The 20,145-nt window shown below is 42.8% G+C and overlaps 1 protein-coding gene across 3 annotated transcripts in view; it reads right to left on the minus strand.

Moving 5' to 3' along the window:
• LOC111977827 (kynurenine 3-monooxygenase) overlaps positions 1–20,145 on the minus strand; it is a 33,116-nt gene continuing 12,971 nt past the window's right edge. For all 3 annotated transcript variants that reach the window (XM_024007535.2, XM_024007537.2, XM_024007536.2), the window contains 10 exons: positions 16,919–17,006; positions 16,319–16,484; positions 15,622–15,693; positions 12,247–12,368; positions 11,506–11,653; positions 9,732–9,789; positions 9,403–9,485; positions 6,605–6,706; positions 6,398–6,457; positions 1–884 (listed from right to left, as the gene is read on the minus strand). In XM_024007535.2, coding sequence (XP_023863303.1) covers positions 744–884; positions 6,398–6,457; positions 6,605–6,706; positions 9,403–9,485; positions 9,732–9,789; positions 11,506–11,653; positions 12,247–12,368; positions 15,622–15,693; positions 16,319–16,484; positions 16,919–17,006 — 1,040 coding nt within the window. In that variant the 3' untranslated portion in view covers positions 1–743. The remainder of the gene's footprint in view (positions 885–6,397; positions 6,458–6,604; positions 6,707–9,402; positions 9,486–9,731; positions 9,790–11,505; positions 11,654–12,246; positions 12,369–15,621; positions 15,694–16,318; positions 16,485–16,918; positions 17,007–20,145) is intronic.

The following is a 20,145-nucleotide window of genomic DNA, read 5'->3' on the forward strand; positions in this document are numbered from 1 at the left end:
TGATTTGGAATGTTTAATTACTGCAACATGACTGACACGAGTTGGATGTTGGTTAATAATGATTAATTACACTTGAGTAAATGAGGGACACAAAGTATTTTTTAAAGTAGGTGCTTCCACACAGGTGTGGTTACTGAGTTAATAAAAAAATTAACAGCTCATTATGCTTAGGGTTATGTATAAAAATGCCCAGTTGCCCATTATTTTGGTTACCATGGCTAGAAGAAGAGATCTCATTAACTTTGAAAGAGGGGTATCAAAGTAGCATAGGGGGTTTAAAGTGTGTGTGTGTGTGTTTGTGTTTGTGTTTTAGTCACCAGATCTCAACCCAATTGAACAATTGATTCTGGGAGACAATGTTTTTAACACCACCATCAACAAAACACAAAATGATGCAATTTCTTGTCGAAGTGTTCCAGACACTTGTAGATTATGCCAAGGCATATTGAAGCTGTTCTGGTGGCTCGCGGTGGCCTAACGCCCTGTTAAAACACTATGTTGGTGTTTCCTTTATTTTGCCAGTTACCTGTACATTAACACAAAATGTGCCTCACAGGCCTTCAATTACAGTCAATAAAATGTCTATTAAGTACATTATGAAACAATTACATTGGTAATTGGGTCACAGAACAAACACTGTATTTTTCCATCTGTTTTGAGGTCAGTTTGGTTTGAGCTCTGTTGTTTTGTAGCTCAGTTTTCACCTCTCTATCTGGGACGAAGTGGTATTAGCCCACAAAACCTCAGAAGGGACTCTTGAGGGCCTGCAGCCTGGTCCACAGCTGCTCGATGGAGATGTTTGGCATGTTAGGGGGGTATCTGACGAGAAGGTAGGAGCCCCCCACAACAGATGCTGCCACACATAACAGGCCTTGGTTGATCACCTGAGGGGAACAAAATAATTCTGTTTCTTAAAAAATGGAAATCGAATGATCCTCCATCGTTAAGACTATTTAAATATTGAAAATGTGGGCTACAGAAAAACAAAATAGCATCATTTAAGTTTTAAAAGCACTAGAAATGAGCACAAGGTGAAATGAAATGAAAAGTGAAAGGAAATGTTATGAGAATAAACAAGAAATGTGTTGAAGTAACAACAAAAAAATCTGATGACAAACTTAAGGCTCAGATCGATTGTCTATAGCCAAGTTAACCTCCCCTAATGACAATCATGCTTTTTTTGGAAAGAGGATCATTTTGTACATACATTAAACTGCGAGATTGACCAATTACAGTCCCTTGAGTACAGTCGTGGCCAAAAGTTTTGAGAATGACACAAATATTAATTTCCACAAAGTTTGCTGCTTCAGTGTCTTTCGATATTTTTGTCAGATGTTACTATGGAATACTGAAGAATAATTACAAGCATTTCATAAGTGTCAAAGGCTTTTATTGACATGAAGTTGATGCAAAGAGCTTTTATATTAAATGAAGTTGATGCAAAGAGTCAATCTTTGCAGTGTTGACCCTTCTTTTTCAAGATCTCTGCAATCCGCCCTAGCATGCTGTCAATTAACTTCTGGGCCACATCCTGACTGATAGCAGCCCATTCTTGCATAATCAATGCTTGGAGTTTATCAGAATTTGTGGGTTTTTGTTTGTCCACCCGCCTCTTGAGGATTGACCACAAGTTCTCAATGGGATTAAGGTCTGGGGAGTTTCCTGGCCATGGACCCAAAATATCGATGTTTTGTTCCCCGAGCCACTTAGTTATCACTTTTGCCTTATGGCAAGGTGCTCCATCATGCTGGAAAAGGCATTGTTCATCACCAAACTGTTCCTGGATGGTTGGGAGAAGTTGCTCTCGGAGGATGTGTTGGTACCATTCTTTATTCATGGCTGTGTTCTTAGGCAAAATTGTGAATGAGCCCACTCCCTTGGCAGAAAAGCAACCCCACACATGAATGGTCTCAGGATGCTTTACTGTTGTTATGACACAGGACTGATGGTAGTGCTCACCTTGTCTTCTCCGGACAAGCTTTTTTCCGGATGCCCCAAACAATCGGAAAGGGGATTCATCAGAAAAAATGACTTTACCCCAGTCCTCGGCAGTCCAATCCCTGTACCCTTTGCAGAATATCAGTCTGTCCCTGATGTTTTTCCTGGAGAGAAGTGGCTTCTTTGCTGCCCTTCTTGACACCAGGCCATCCTCCAAAAGTCTTCGCCTCACTGTGCGTGCAGATGCACTCACACCTGCCTGCTGCGATTCCTCAGCAAGCTCTGTACTGGTGGTGCCCCGATCCCGCAGCTGAATCAACTTTAGGAGACGGTCCTGGCGCTTGCTGGAAATTCTTGTGCGCCCTGAAGCCTTCTTCACAACAAGCCTTCCGCTCTCCTTGAAGTTCTTGATGATCCGATAAATGGTTGATTAGGTGCAATCTTACTGGCAGCAATATCCTTGCCTATGAAACCCTTTTTGTGCAAAGCAATGATGACAGCTCGTGTTTCCTTGCAGGTAACCATGGTTGACTGAGGAAGAACAATGATTCCAAGCACCACCCTCCTTTTGAAGCTTCCAGTCTGTTATTCGAACTCAATCAGCATGACAGAGTGATCTCCAGCCTTGTCCTCGTCAACACTGTGTTAATGAGAGAATCACTGACATGATGATGTCAGCTGATCCTTTTGTGTCAGGGCTGAAATGCAGTGGAAATGTTTTTGGGGGATTCAGTTAATTTGCATGGCAAAGAGGGACTTTGCAATTAATTGCAATTCATCTGATCACTCTTCATAACATTCTGGAGTATGTGCAAATTGCCATCATACAAACTGAGGCAGCAGACTTTGTGAAAATGTATATTTGTGTCATTCTCAAAACTTTTGGCGACGACTGTAGAAGGACTGAGTAACTCAGTTTCGGTGACTTTTGAAGAGTACATTCTATTGCAAAATGTATGAAAATCTAATTATGCAGACACCATCTAAAATAAAATGTCAACCTCCAGAAATGGGCCAAATAACATATTGGACCATATACAGTTGAAGTCGGAAGTTTACATACACCTTGGCCAAATACATTTAAACTCAGTTTTTCACAATTCCTGATATTTAATCCGAGTAAAAATTCTCTGTTTTAGGTCAGTTAGGATCACCACTTTATTTTAAGAATGGGAAATGTCAGAATAATAGTAGAGAGAATGATTAATTTCAGCTTTTATATCTTTCATCACATTCCCAGTGGGTCAGAAGTTTACATACATTCAATTAGTATTTGGTAGCATTACCTTTAAATTGTTTAACTTGGGTCAAACGTTTCGGGTAGCCTTCCACAAGCTTCCCACAATAAGTCGGGTGAATTTTGGCCCATTCCTCCTGACAGAGCTGGTGTAACTGAGTAAGGTTTGTAGGCCTTCTTGCTCTCACATGCTTTTTCAGTTCTGCCCACAAATTTTCTATAGGATTGAGGTCAGGGCTCTGGGATGGCCACTCCAATACCTTGACTTTGTTGTGTTTAAGCCATTTTGAACCAGACTTGTGGAGGTCTACAATTTTCTTTCGGAGGTCTTGGCTGATTTCTTTTGATTTTCCCATGATGTCAAGCAAAGAGGCACTGAGTTTGAAGGTAGGCCTCGAAATATATCCACAGGTACACCTCCAATTGACTCAAATTATGTCAATTCACCTATCAGAAGCTTCTAAAGCCATGACATCATTTTCTGGAATTTTCCAAGCTGTTTAAAGGCACAGTCAACTTAGTGTATGTAAACTTCTGACCCACTGGAATTGTGATACAGTGAATTATTAGTGAAATAATCTGTCTGTAAACAATTGTTCGAAAAATTACTTGTGTCATGCACAAAGTAGATGTCCTAACCGACCTGCCAAAACTATAGTTTGTTAACAAGAAATTTGTGGAGTGGTTGAAAAACGAGTTTTAATGACTCCAACCTAAGTGTATGTAAACTTCCGACTTCAACTGTATATAGCCTATGCATGGTCTATATTATCAGATGTGCTATTAGCAATAAGCATTATCTCATGTAGCCCAACTGAGGCAGCATAGTGGCTATAAAATGTACAGGCTGAATCATGAGGTTTGTCCATCTGCATTTACCCTATTGGACACAACATCCTGATTGTTATTATTAATCATTATTATTTTAAAATGTGAATATATAAATTATTATGAATTATTATTCACTGGTGGGGAAAAAACATTTTCTATTACAAAGTAGGCTGTCATTGCCCTTTTAAGACGCCATTGCCCCTTTAAGAGCTCTGTTGCGCAGCTGCAGGTAAACCATGCTTGAAACTGGTTGTAAAACTGCATTTGAAAAACAATGCCAGGCACGCAATTAAAAGGAGTAGAGGAATAAATGTGGTAGCAATGGAAAACTGGGATCCCCCTCTCTTTTTAAACTKAAAACTGCTTTCAAAATAAATTTGCCAAAACTTATTTTGCATTAAGAGTGTTTTCCTGCTATTGCATTAAGAATTGTTGTGCATTGACTGCTTGTCAGAATCAATGATTTATATATACACTAGATGACTAGTATAGGGGCACTGTGTTGAAGCCACCTTGCCTCCATCTTGGCACTCCCCCACCGTTGTAAAATATATTTTGGAAGCTATAGAAATGCATTTATTAATGTCTACATTCGTTTTTACAACATGTATTATATTAGACACACCTTAATGCATATGTTTCAATTATATTATGTGAGCTAAAAAAAATGTCCCTGTCACTACAAAAACAATATAATACTTAAACACGTAATTTTGTCCTTTTAATTGAAATACTGTAGAAAGCCTCTCAATGGCCAATACATACCATCAACAATCCATGGTTTATATACATTGAGTATATCAAACATTAGGAACAACTTTTGCCCCGCTCTTTTGCCCTCAGAACAGCCTCAATTAGTCGGGGTATGGACTCTAAACGTGTCAAAAGTGTTCCACAGGGATGCTGGCCCATGTTGAGTCCAATGCTTCTCACGGTTGTGTCAAGTTGGCTGGATGTCCTTTGGGTGGTGGACATTCTTGATACACACAGGAAACTGTTGAGCGTGAAAAACCCAGCAGCGTTGCAGTTCTTGACACAACCTGGTGCGATGTTCAAAGGCACTTAAATCTTTTGTCTTGCCTATTCACCCTCTGAATGGSACAAGGCTTAAAAATTATTTTAATTTTTCAGTCTCCTCAGCTTTATCTACACTGATTTAACGTGAATTTAACAAGTGACATCAATAAAGGATCATAGCTATCACCTGTATTCACTTGGTGAGTCTATGTCATGGAAAGAGAAGGTGTTCTTAATGTTTTGTATGCTCAGTGTACATCATTGGTCAGAATACATGCTTCCCTCAAATGGCCCGTCCAACTTCCTTGAGAGGAATATTACTCTCGCATAGAACTCACAACAACAAGCCATCTAGGTAAATAGGTAAACTATTTTATTATGGGGTTGTATGATTTAGTTATAATAATAACAACATTACATGGCAAAAAAAGTGGCACTGGAAAGTTACATCCTGAGTGATAAAGTATAGGCTTTAAATGACTTTGCCAGCAGCTACAGTAGGCTACACACCGCTGTCAGTTGAGCACTGTGGTGGTGCACATTATAGATTACGTAATTCCCTTCATCTGAACATCGGAGTGTCAGCGACAATCGTGCATGTCAGTTCAGTGCACACAGCGTAACAGACTAAATACAATATTTGAGGATACATTTACTTGGGAATGTATTTCGTAGAACAGACATGCTTCTGTCTATATTAGGCTATGTCATTTCCAAACCATCTCCAAACCTTTTGTCTATGGCTATTGTCAAAAAGCCAATATGAAATAAAAAATGTAATCAATGTAATAGATTTCACTATTCATTGAAAAATCCCTCCATCCTTTTGCAAGTTACATTGATGTGCTGTGCATGATATTCTCAAAGACTGTTGGCTATAGCCACCATTTTCTCTTTCTTTGCCTCTCTCCCTTCACTGACACATGCCTTTCAGTCTGTACTTGAGTCATGTTTTGACAAAACCTTGACACCCCCCCCCCCACATCCATTTGTTATTCTCTTTATTAAAGAAATGACACGTCATCAAAGACGCCAGGTCAGACAATTTGAGGCAGTGCCAGGGCCAACAGGCTCGACGAGTAACCTCAACCCCTACAAATCATCATGGCCACCCACCATACCAACATCTCTTTGTCAGACAGGGAACTACATCTTCTTTTTGGTTGCAACAAGAAAAGCGCTGTGTCACACTGGTTAGAATCAATTCCCCTTTTCTGACCTTGCTTTTGAAAGGATTTTTGAAAAAGCAGTAGTACTGAAGGTCAATGAATTGCATGCAGTTTCAAAATGTCAGAAAGGGCACACAAAGAAATGTCTAAATGCATGCACTCAAAGACCCTTGTACAATGAAGAATGTACAATGTCATGTCTTACTTTGTCTTGCCAGTGCCAGCGTTTTACTGCCTCGTGGTACCTTGTCCTAGTAAATGTAACCTGGGAACAGGGAATGGTGAAACACCGAGACATTAATAGAAACAAATACAGAAACACACAGAAATAGCCTTTTAGAATCCTTCACAGTAATCCTTCACAGTTAAATGTACTATCAATTGGAGTGAAATGAATTACGAAAAAACTTGCCATGGTATATAAGGGGATTATTGTCCTTGGCATGATAATGTGGAGGAAATTGTCTACGTATTTTCGGAACAGGAACCATTTGGAATTGACATGTGACCGCATCTAAAAAGATACAAAATACATCTGTCAGCAAATGGAGCCATCTGTGCTCGAGATGAATCCAATTCATTACATGTACTCATCATACTGAAAAACCCATTATTTCTCCTGTAATACATGTCGTTTTCAAAATGACCATATACCCACCACTTTGACATGCATTACCTGCCCTTTTTAACACTTCACCTCCACAAACGCCATGAACAAACAAGCTCATTAAAAAGGGCATTGGGTGCCAATTTTCTCAAGTAAATCTACAGAGCGAAGGCTAAATTTAGCTCTGTAATCAGGTGTTCTTATGATTCTAATGGAGTCTTGCCAAGGTGCTGCGGCTGTGTGTGTCACCCTGCGATCTCGGGGAAGAATGGCTACAAGGCTAATGTGGCAGTATACAAGGGGAGGGTAACAGTTAAGACCAATTACCGTCTTTGTGAGAGGGACGAATTAAAGGATGGACATTTAGTGAGAGCCTGCTTCCTGTCAGCATGTGATGGAACATTTGGCAGCTTGCCTGCTGTCAATTACTCCGGACTCGATCAACTCAATCTCCCCAACCTCTGCCCAAGCAGAGGGAAATGTTTGTACACCCCTCTGCCGTGCCTGTGGATAGTCTCTCTGAACATCTTGGAAGACAGGAGCTATGAAAAATGAAATGACGGTAATCCTTGATGCTAATTAGACGGCGATAATTGGCATCAATTGAGGCTGCAAAACATGGGATTCAGAGAACCTTTGGTTCCGGTCTTAGTGTTATCTTGTCTTCTTGGTGACACTAATTCATTCAGTGTGGCATCACTAAACGTTGGAGATTATACAGATGAATCCATCTATTAAATCACACACTGTAAAAGCCGTCATTGAGAAGTGATGTTGAATCGATGAGAATGGCCGTTAAGCTATTGATTGATGCAGACAGAGGCCAAGCTAAGTAGATAACCTATTACGTTACACAGATATGATGTTCAGCTCACATTATCTCTTTCATTGATTAAAATGGTTGACACCATGGCTACATTATCTAAATGGAGCTTTTTCATCATATAGTTCTCCAGATCCAGTGTTCGCTGAAATCAGGCGTGCATGCTCAGGGGTGCATGCTTGGTCCCCTCCTGTACTCCCTGTTCACCCACGACTGCTTGGCCAAGCACGACTCCAACACCATCATTAAGTTTGCTGACGACACAACGGTGGTAGGCCTGATCACCGACAACAATGAGATAGCCTATAGCAGGGGTCGGGAACCTTTTTGACTAAGAGAGCCATGAAAGCAAAACATTTGGAAATGTATTTCAGTGAGAGCCATATAATATATTTTAAAAGTGAATTCAACTAAATGTCAGTATAATAAGCCTCTGAATTTATTCTTACGGCTAAGCACCTTCCCTCTTGACAACCAACGCACATTGCTGTGCAAAAGCAGACCAGGATAGTTATTTCCAACTTCATCCAGCAGTGTTTTAAACTGGCGATCATTTAAGGCTCGAGCAACAATAAAGTTGATCACACGAATGACCAGCGACATCACTTCCCCAAACTGCCTGTCACACATCTGAGCACAAAGTGCCTCCTGGTGTAGAATGCAATGGAAACTTAGGATGGGTCTATTTTCATGTTCACGGAGAAGTAGCGCCACAAATCCTTTTTTATTCCCCACCATACACGGAGCACCATCAGTACACACTGAGAGAAGTTTATAAATAGGTAGATTTTTTTCTTGKGCAAACTCCATGAAAGACTTAAATAAATCCTCACCTCTTGTGGACCCTTTTAATGGCAGAACTGCAAGACTTTCTTCGCGGCCTATAGGCCCTATAGGGAGGAAGTCAGAGAACTGGCAATGTGGTGCCAGGAAAACAACCTCTCCCTCAACGTGAGCAAGACAAAGGAGATGATCGTGGACTACAGGAAAAGGAGGGCCGAACACGCCCCTATTCACATCGAAGGGGCTGTAGTGGAGCGGGTTGAGAGTTTGTGTCCACATCACCAACAAACTATCATGGTCCAAACACACCAAGAAAGTCGTGAACAGGTCGCGACAATGCCTTTTCCCCCCCAGGAGACTGAAAAGATTTGACATGGGTCCACAGATCCTCAACAAGTTCTACAGCTGCACCATCGAGAGTATCCTGACAGGTTGCATCACCACCTTGAATGCTACAAAGGGTAATGCGTACGGTCCAGTACATCACAGGGGCCAAGTTTCCTGCCATCCAGGACCTATATACTAGGCGGTGTCAAAGGAAGACCCCAAAAAATAGTAAAAGACTCCAGTCACCCAAGTCATAGACGGTTATCTCTGCTACCGCATGGCAAGTGGTACCGGAGCACCAAGTCTAGGTCCAAAAGGCTCCTTAACAGCTTCTACCCCAAGCCATAAGACTGCTGAACAGTTAATCAAATGGCCACCCGGACTATTTGCATTGACAACCCCCCTTTGTTTATACACTGATGCTACTCGCTGTTTACTATCTATGCATAGTCACTTTACCCCTACCTACATGTACAAATTACCTCGACTAACCTGCACCCCAACACATTGGCTCAGTACTGGTACCCCCTGTATATAGCCTCATTAAAAACGGCATTGTTGGTTAAGGGCTTGTAAGTAAGCATTTCACAGTAAGGTCTACCTACACCTGTTGTATTCGGCGCATGTGGCAAATAACATTTGATTTGTATAGTAATTGATACTCAATTACTTCGACGTAGTTGTACATGGCCAGGTCTGCGATGGCATGGTCGTCTGGGACTCGGACTCTAGTGTACTCAGGCAGAACAGCACCTGAAAGAACCAGAATGAATAGAATAGAATATATAAAGTCGATTATATATTTTCCCAACATCCACAGACACACGCAGGTACATGAAATGAAACATGTATATTCAGCTCCATCAACAAAACAAACTCATTTAGCTGGTTGTTGTAGAAGTACTTTGACGTCAGGGGAAATGGATTTGAATGCTTTGGTCCTCTGGCTGTCAAAGTACATTTGCTGTGCCGTCTGTAATGTGCAGAGTGTTCACTCACTGAAGTCTTCGTTGAGCTGGTCCATGATTTCGTTGAAAACCAGGCAGTCTTCAAAGCCCTGGAAATAAGCTTAGTTAACTATTTGTTTCAAATGACATTGAATCAACAATATTTTGGAAATGACATTAAATCAAGGTGTCATATTTTATAATAAGAATAATAATGTGTGTCCTGTTCAGGGGGTGTACTCGCTACAGAAACAGGCACCCCTGCTCCTATCAGCCCTTCCGGCTCGCACAAGCCAAGGCTCAAGCAAGGCTACTCACTTAGCAGAGACTTTTATCCGGAGGAACTTACAGTACAGTGAGTGCATACATTTATAGTGTATGTACAGTGCCTTCAAAAAGTATCCATTACTTTTTCCACATTTCATTCTGTTACAGCCTGAATTCAAAATTGATTCTTTTTCTCACCCATATACACACACAATACCCCATAATAACAAACAGAAAACATGTTTTTAGACATTTTTGCAAAAGTATTGAAAATTAAATACAGACATATCTCATTTACATATATATCCCTGAGTGGTTTCCTTCCTCTCCGGCAACTGAGCCAGGAAGGACGCCTGTATCTTTATAGAGACTGGGTGTATTGATACACCATCCAAAGTGTCAATAATAACTTCACCTTGCCCAAAGGGACATTGAATGTCTGATTTTTTACCCATCTACCAATAGGTTCCCTTCTTTGCAATTTATTGGAAAACCTCCCTGGTCTTTGTGGTTGAATATTGGTTTGAAATTCACTGCGAAGCTGAGGGACCTTACAGATAATTGCATGTGTGGGGTACAAAGATGAGGCAGTCATTAAAAAATCATGTTAAACAATATTATTGCACACAGAGTGCAACTTATTATGTGACTTGTTAAGCAGATTTTTACTCTAGGGTTGCCATAACAAAGGAGTTGAATACTTATTGACTCAAGACATTTCAGCTTTTCATTTTGAATAAATAAATAAAAACATATTTCCACTTTGACATTATTGTATTGTGTGTAAGCCAGTGACAAAAAAGAAAGAATTTAATTAATTATTTTTTAAAGTTATAAAACATTTTTAGCCCCCTTTTTCTCCCCAATTTCATGGTATCCAATTGTTAGTAGTTACTGTCTTGTCTCATCGCTATAACTCCCGTACGGGCTCGGGAGAGACGAAGGTCGAGAGCCATGCGTCCTCCGAAACACAACCCAACCAAGCCGCACTGCTTCTTGACACAATGCGCATCCAACCCGGAAGCCAGCCGCACCAATGTGTCGGAGGAAAGACCGTACACCTAGCGACCTGGTCAGCGCGCACTGCGCCCAGCCCAACACAGGGGTCGCTAGTGCGCGATGAGACGAGGATATCCCTACCCGCCAAACCCTCCCTAACCCGGACGACGCTAGGCCAATTGTGCGTCGCCCCATGGACCTCCCGGTCGCGGCCGGCTGCGACAGAGCCTGGGCTCGAACCCAGAGTCTCTGGTGGCACAGCTAGCCCTGCGATGCAGTGCCTTAGACCACTGCGCCACCCGGGAGGCTAATTCATTTTAAATTTAGGCTGTAACACAAACATTTTGAAAAAAGCAAAGGGGTGTAAATACTTTCTGTTTTTACTTTCTGAAGGCACTGTATGTGCTAAGAGACACAGGGAAACTATGACCTTGGCCCTATGACCTTGCTAGCGCCATGCTCGTAACTGAGCCACACAMGACCGCACAGGTCTCATATCTTCCATCCTCCTGCCCCTCTTGCTGTTCCCCTCTGTATATACTACATATACTTCGACTTACCGCGTTCATCCCCTGTCCATAGAAAGGCACCACAGCGTGGGCTGCATCCCCCATAAGGACACACTTATCACTAAGGTGATATGGAGAGCACTTCACGGACACCATGGCCTGGGCTGGAAGACGGAAATAATCCCTCTTAAGAGCATCCCTGTGAAAGAGGGTCGCAGAGAGACACACAATGACCGCTATGACATTGATATGCATAGCGTATGCTACATGCTGATTTCTTATACAGCTACACTGCAGGACCTTATCCATTCTCTCTTTTCAACCATTGTATCTAATGAGAGAAGAATATGGTCATACTCTCCGGGCCTTGCATTGGCAGAGGAGGGCAGCTAGGATTAAAAAACAAACACATCAGCTAGTTGTGTTATATTGTAGGTGTTACATTCTTTATTTCAAAAGAAATTACATCATTTAATTGTGGATTTAGAAAGTGGGTGGGGGGGGGGATCTAAAACCAAACAGCAATTAAGCTGTTTCTCCTGCTGCCTTTCAAGTCAAGTCAACCCTGAAAAGACCTATACGAGTTACACACCTCAGCTGCAACATGCTGCTCAATAAAAAACTCAGCTCTCCAGGCTATGTAATGGTGGGTCAGTAACTTCACCCTCGAGATGATGGATGTGGTTTGACCTGCCCTGATGCAATAAAAAAAATGTAAGTGGGCCGGAGGGATAAAGGGATGGAAGGAAGGATAGATGGAGGGACACGGGGAGGGGAGGGAAAGTCACTTACGCTCCTATTAGTGGGATGGCGTCGGGAAAGTATTTCTGGAAGAACTCAGTGACCTGGTCGCCCGTGGTGACATTTTCAAACTCGTCAAACGGCATGAAGAGTGTGCAGGTGAAAGTCTTGTCCTGAGAACAAACAGTATGGAGATTAACGCAGTAAGCCTAACAAATGGATACTTGACATGAACTGATGGATGTGGCGCAGCGAGATGGGGATGGTGGGTGTGTTAGCAGGCCAGCCTATCCTAGGAGGCCTAGGAGTGTCGCTACCTTGGAGGCAATGCAATGCATTTTTGCAATGCAATGCATTTTTCACAATCCTCCCAATGCACCCTTGAGCTGTACTGAGCGACAGTGTGAATGTACCCTTGAGCTGTACTGAGTGACAGTGCTAATGTACCCTTGAATTAGGTGCATTAACCTGGCCACACTCAAACAGAACAGCTGTTCCACTTTTGCTGAATAGGCCAGAACTTTAATAATGGTATTAATAGTAGCAGTGGTGGAGGCTGAGAGGTGGGATAACTGCCTATCTGCTATAAATGCTTTGCTGACATTTTGTGGGAGCGTTCACCTCTGTTAAAAAGTAGGGCTCGACCTGTGGGACCCATGGTATTTGAGAAGTGAAGATGTTGGTGAAAAAGTTTAGTGGCTAAAAAGTTTATTTTAGATAAAGTGAATGTCTAGATCTGGACCAGGAGAACTATGTTCAGAGGTCAAGGGTCAAATATCCCTGTTTACACGGTGACCTCCTGCAGGTGATTAGCCAGTTTGCAATGTGACATATAAATATGAAATTAAAGTGACATACTGTATAACGAATATGGCAGCTCAGGTGACATTTAACCGCAATATTTAAATTACACTATTTTGACATTTTCTAATGAGTCCATATTGTCCTTTACATTAGATCTATATTATCCCTTTCATACTAGGGCATTTTCCATTCAACTTTACCATACCGCAGCCTCCCGGGTGGCGCAGTGGTCTAGGGCACTGCATCGCAACGCTAGCTGCCCAGAGTCTCTGGGTTCTCGCCCAGGCTCTGTCGCAGCCGGCCGCGACCGGGAGGTCCGTGGGGCGACGCACAATTGGCCTAGCGTTGTCCGGGTTAGGGAGGGTTTGGCCGGTAGGGATATCCTCGTCTCATCGCGCTCCAGCGACTCCTGTGGCGGGCCGGGCGCAGTGCGCGCTAACCAAGGGGGCCAGGTGCACGGTGTTTCCTCCGACACATTGGTGCGGCTGGTTGGAGGCGGGCTGTGTTAAGAAGCAGTGCGGCTTGGTTGGGTTGTGCTTCGGAGGACGCATGGCTTTCGACCTTCGTCTCTCCCGAGCCCGTTTAGCATTCCATAATGTAGCCCAAATCAAGTGTAGGCCTCTTATTTTGCTTGATTGCATATAGGCAACTCTTTGGAGTTATGTGGAGTTTATGTGGATCTTGTGTTCATTTTTCACAACCTCCGCAGGCTTTTGAGCTTGTGAAAAATGAACACAAGATCCACATGTTTTGAAAATAGGATTGCTGTTATTTTCTTTTGGAATCATGACGAAGACACTCTCAATGTAAGACCCTACACCTGCTCCCTAACAAACAGGAGTGGGTTAGAAAGAGATGAGGCTTGGACTCGGTTCCACACATTTCCATGACACAGCGCTTCCACACATTTCCATGACACAAGTTGTGTGGGAAAAAATATTATTTCTATTTTATTCTGTTATATTTCATGATATTCTCACCACAAAATATATGTGTGTTGACTACGATCGGGTAGGTGTGTCTTGTCTGTTTAATGAACAAAATAGTGTTACGTCCATTCATTTGGACGTAACATAATTCAACTAACAATATACAATTCTATTGTTCTGAAAATACATTTTATTAGTCTTATAATGTTTATTAGGACCTGCCAAAAGCCGGGTGTACACAATGATTTTGGCCTCGATTTTGCTGTCCCAGACAAGCTTTTGAGATCGTAGAAAAAAATTCCCATGTCGTTGCCTACTCGGAGTACCCGGCCGTCACCGACGCTCATGTAATGTGAGCGGGTCAGAGATGCAATCTGAGGGCTAGCGAGCTAATCTTTGAGCAGTCGCAGACGTCCCCGATATTTTCAAACATGTCTGCAATGCTCCAAATCTGCACAAAATCTGCAATGCTCTTGTAGTGTGAGATGTGCAACAACAAGTTTTGAGAACGGTTATCAGCAATAGCCAATGAGAGCTCGCCAGGAAGAAGCCAGTGAGATGACGTTGTTTCACATCACCCAGAATGTGTAGAATCTCGAGCAGGAGCCATACTTGCTTTTAACCAAAGCCAAAGACATAGTGTTAAATCATTACAGCTCTGAAGTTCACAAGCAATGTTATTCAATTAAAAACGTTGGCTATATTTTAACTCTTGTATGGCAAGCGTGAATGTCTGACTGAAAACGTTTAAGAGGCTGCTTTGAGCCACAGCTCATTGTAGCTCCGTTAAATCTAATCACATCATCACATCATTGTTTCCTCGAGACTGGTATCGAGAATCCTCATGTCCAAGTGAAGAATCTTGTAGTGTGTGACGCACCGTCTGTGCCACATTGTTTAGTGCGCGCACCACTACAATGGCAAGTAAAWTTTTTTAATTTAAATACAGGAAAGACTCAGTGATGTTAGGACTTTGAAAGTCGTGTAACATACACCCGGCTTAAATTAAATAATGGATTTATATTCAATGGATTTATAAAAATATACGCCCACCCACATCTGCACACCAGTATTAACACTCGTCTCCGGTATGCTGGCATACGCACGGTATAATGCGCACGGCACATGCAGGCAAGAATGTTGTTAAAATGGGCCTGTTTGTAAGGGGGTTAAATAAAAAGCCGCATGAGGCCTCCCGAGTGGCGCAGCGGTCTGAGGCGTCACTACAGACCCGGGTTCGTTCCCGGGCTGTGTCGCAGCCGGCCGCAACCGGGAGACCCACGAGGCGACGTACAGTTAGCCCAGCGTCGTCCGGGTTAGGGGATAGTTCGGCCGGGGTGTCCTTGTGCCATCGCAATCTAGCGACTTCTGTGCGGCTGGATTCTGGGTTAAGCGAGCAGTGTGTCAAGAAGCAGTGTCTTGGCAGGGTCGTGTTTCGGGAAGACGCATTGCTCTCGACCTTCGCCTCTCCGAGTCCGTAGGGAGGTTGCAGCGATGGGGCAAGACTAATAAAAAGCACTATATCTCTTTAGAGCCATTTTCTTATACTGTATTCACTTCACAAAAGCACCTCTCCAACATGTTTAAACTTACCTACCTTCTATTATCAAGTTCAGCACATGATAATGAAGCTGAGAGGACAGATAGAGTATTAGACGAGGGTAAACAAACACAGTGTTCTATTTATACTCACCAGGTTGGGCAGAGCAATCATCATGAATGTGTTGCGTGGCCATATGTGCAGATAATTAGGCTTCATGGCAAACTGGGAGCAAAGTAAAAGAAATGACGGCATTATAACAGCATAAAGAAGGTAAACACATTATATACAACAGACACAGTAGCATTGCATTGACCAAAAGTTGATCAACAAACGAGATGACACCTGATACCCTATGCAATACAATGCTGATACAATGAACATTCTCTGATGAAGGTTGACTGACAGATAAGATAAGTTATTAAAATAAATGTACATCTGACTGGTAGTGTGCAGAGAATTTTTCCTGTTGATACAATGAACTATAAAAACATATCAGTTCAGATTTAGGTTCAAATAGTATTTTATTTCAAATACTTGCCGTGTTTGATTGWGCCTGACTGGTGTGGCGGATGGGACTATAGCATTGGTTCCATTGCACCAGGAAAGCTCATTGAAGCGTAGCTTAAGTATTTGAAAGAACATTTAAAACTATTTGAAACATGGGCTGCATTCAAAAAATGTCTTTGAGTAGGAGGTCTGATCTAGGATCAGGTCCCCTCTGTCCATATAATTTTATTAATTATTATCGAAAAGGCGAAACTGATCCTAGCACTGCTACTCCGAGACTGTCTTTGAATATGGCCCCTGATCTGATCCTGTGCCATGTTCTGAGCATCAGAGGACCAACCTCTCCATTGATGGGGGGCATGGTGAGCTCCAGGTACCCATGGGGGATGTAGGTCTGACTGAAGTTGAAACGGCTCTGACGGAGGAACTGTTTGCGAATGGCAGAGAATGCTCCATCACACCCCACAATCAAGTCTGCCAGGATCTCCTCCTTTGCACCATCAGCCCTAAGACACAACATCAACATCATTGAATTAAATGTGATAATTTAAAAACTTGTTTGTGAATAAGCCCTAAATTAATAATTCACTGTGTGACAGTGCTAATTCTCACAGCYGTAGGGAGGTTTTACTGCTAATTTGGTTGTAAATTGTATGACACAATTACCTCAAGGCCACCCAATTACAGACCAATAAAAAAAGTAATGCATAGAGGCTTAAAAGCAACACGTATATTATGACCCTATGACACATATGGTGTTGGACACACACACTAGGCCACATGCAATTAAATGCAGGAACACAGAGTCCAACCAAAAACAATAAAACAAGAACAAGGCAACTTTAGAGAGCACTTTAGAAAGAGAGAGAGATATATATAGAGAGAGAATGTGAGTGAGTGTGTGTGTGTGTGTCCGTCTGTGTGATTACTAACTATTTACCTGAGAAAGGTCATCGCCCCTGTTTCAGTGCTCCAGTTGAGTAGTTTGTGGGCGAAGTTCAGCTTCGTGGTTGAATACGTCTCTGCCGCTGCAGTTACAGAACAACGCTTTACAAAAACAGACTTACATGACACAGTAAACATTGGGCAAAACCTTACAAAAAAGGGGGGGGGGGGGCAAGGATCGACTACATTTAAGCAACAAGGCACGAGGGGATGTGGTATATGGCCAATATACTATGGCTAAGGGCTGTTCTTAGGGGGGTTGGGGGACAATTTTTTGTTAATTCCGTGCAATTCTACACATTTTGCAATGGGGCGTAGAGAAGATTTCACAATTTTATAACAGATTTCATGCAATTCTACACATTTTGCAATAGTGTGGAGAGAAATGTTTGCAGTTTTTAATATGATATTTGAGTAAGACTGACCCAAAAAATCTACTGGGGCCGCCATCGACTACGATAACAAGTTTAGATAGCTGGTCGCTAAACTAATTTAGCAATCTAAAAAATGTACGCCGACATGGGCTAATTGACCGACTATCAGTGACTGACATAACAAGAGAAAAACTGCTGATTCACAACCAAATTTCTAAATTGCACCTTGTGTATTCTACTATTTCAACTGGCAACAGTAAGTTCAGACCCAGACTGATCAGAGGGCCTTCAAAAGGAGGGATGCTGCCAGTTGCCCATCCCTGATATGGACTATTAGAAAACCCATAAGAGAAACCCCTATGTGTCTCATTAGTCAGACGAATCATGCTCTCACTAACCTATTTTCTCTACCCCAAGGCTGTGGAGCTTCATTTAACATATTTTTAGGCCCCAAAAAATATCTTACATTTCAAGTTTTATTGGTTGTATGTACAGGATACACATGGTATGCACCGTCCAACACCGTGGATTGATGGCAGCATTCGCGCAAAACTGAAAGCGCGAACCACTGCTTTTAAATCAGGGCAAGGTGACCGGAAACATGACCGAATACAAACAGTGTAGCTATTCCCTCCATAAGGCAATCAACCAGGCTAAGCATCAGTATAGAGACAAAGTAGAGTCGCAATTCAACGGCTCAGACATGAGAMGTATGTGGCAGAGTCTACAGTCAATCACGGACTACAAAAGGAAAACCAGCCCCATCGCGGACGACGATGTCTTGCTCCCAGACAAACTAAACAACTTCTTTGCTCGCTTTGAGGACAACGCAGTGCCACTGACACGGCCCGCTACCAAAATCTGCGGACTCTCCTTCACTGCAGCCAACATGAGTAAAACATTTAAACATGTTAACCCTCGCAAGGCTGCCGGCCCAGACGGTATCCCCAGCCGTGTCCTCAGAGCATGCGCAGACCAGCTGGCTGGTGTGTTTACGGACATATTCAATCAATCCTTATCCCAGACTGCTGTTCCCACATGCTTCAAGAGGGCCACCATTGTTCCTGTTCCCAAGAAAGCGAAGGTAACTGAGCTAAATGACTACCGCCCCGTAGCACTCACTTCCGTCATCATGAAGGGCTTTGAGAGACTAGTCAAGGCCCATATCACCTCCACCCTACCTGACACCCTAGACCGACTCCAATCTGCTTACCGCCCCAATAGGTCCACAGACAACGCAATCGCAATCACACTGCCCTAACCCATCTGGACAAGAGGAAAACCTATGTAAGAATGCTGTTCATCGACTACAGCTCAGTATTTAACACCATAGTACCCTCCAAACTCGTCAATAACCCTGGGTCTCGACCCCGCCCTGTGCAACTGGGTCCTGGACTTCCTGACGGGCCGCCCCTCAGGTGGTGAGGGTAGGTAACAACATCTCCACCCCGCTGATCCTCAACACTGGGGCCCCACAAGGGTGCGTTCTCAGCCCTCTCCTGTACTCCCTTTTCACCCATGACTGCGTGGCCATGCACGCCTCCAACTCAATCATCAAGTTTGCAGACGACACTACAGTGATAGGCTTGATTACCAACAACGACGAGACGGCCTACAGGGAGGAGGTGAGGGCCTCGAGTGTGGTGTCAGGAAAATAACCTCACACTCAACGTCAACAAAACAAAGGAGATGATCGTGGACTTCAGGAAACAGCAGAGGGAGCACCCCCCTATCCACATCGACGGGACAGTAGTGGAGAAGGTGGAAAGTTTTAAGTTCTTCGGCGTACACATCACGGACAAGCTGAAATGGTCCACCCACACAGACAGCGTGGTGAAGAAGGCACATTAGCGCCTCTTCAACCTCAGGAGGCTGAAAAAATTTGGCTTGTCACCAAAATCACTCACAAACCATTACAGATGCACAATCGAGAGCATCCTGTCGGGCTGTATCACCGCCTGGTACGGCAACCGTTCCGCCCATAACCGTAAGGCTCTCCAGAGGGTAGTGAGGTCTGCACAACGCTTCACCGGGGGCAAACTACCTGCCCTCCAGGACACCTACACCACCCGATGTCACAGAAAGGCCAAAAAGATCATCAAGGACAACAACCACCCGAGCCACTGCCTGTTCACCCCGCTAACATCCAGAAGGRGAGGTCAGTATAGGTGCATCAAAGCGGGGACCGAGAGACTGAAAAACAGCTTCTATCTCAAGGCCATCAGACTGTTAAACAGCCATCACTAACATTAAGTGGCTGCTGCCAACATACTGTCTAATCTCTAGCCACTTTAATAATGAAAAATGTATGTGTATAAGGTAGTTGTTGTGAAATTGTTAGGTTAGATTACTTGTTAGATATTACTGCATGGTCGGAACTAGAAGCACAAGCCTTTCGCTACACTTGCATTAACATCTGTTACCATGTGTATGTGACAAATAAAATTTGATTTGAACTAAATTCTTACTTGCATGTTCGTTCTCGACAATGCAACAACAATAAGAAATATTACAATAAGAAATATTCCAATATAAGAATACAAACAAAGTAAATGGGTCAGTAGAATAGAATAAACATTTTAGCACAGGAAGGCACAATTTATAGTCCAATATTTACATGTTTTTTGGGGAAAGGTGGGATTGGAGGAAAGTATTTAAATTGTACAGCATTTAACGTCTAAGTCTTCATGCACTTTAATGAGAACCATGAAAATACGTTAAACCCAGGGGAAATCTATATACACTGCTCAAAAAAATAAAGGGAACACTTAAACAACACAATGTAACTCCAAGTCAATCACACTTCTGTGAAATCAAACTGTCCACTTAGGAAGCAACACTGATTGAC

Source organism: Salvelinus sp. IW2-2015, linkage group LG18, assembly GCF_002910315.2.
Source record: "Salvelinus sp. IW2-2015 linkage group LG18, ASM291031v2, whole genome shotgun sequence".
Taxonomy (NCBI): domain Eukaryota; kingdom Metazoa; phylum Chordata; class Actinopteri; order Salmoniformes; family Salmonidae; genus Salvelinus; species Salvelinus sp. IW2-2015.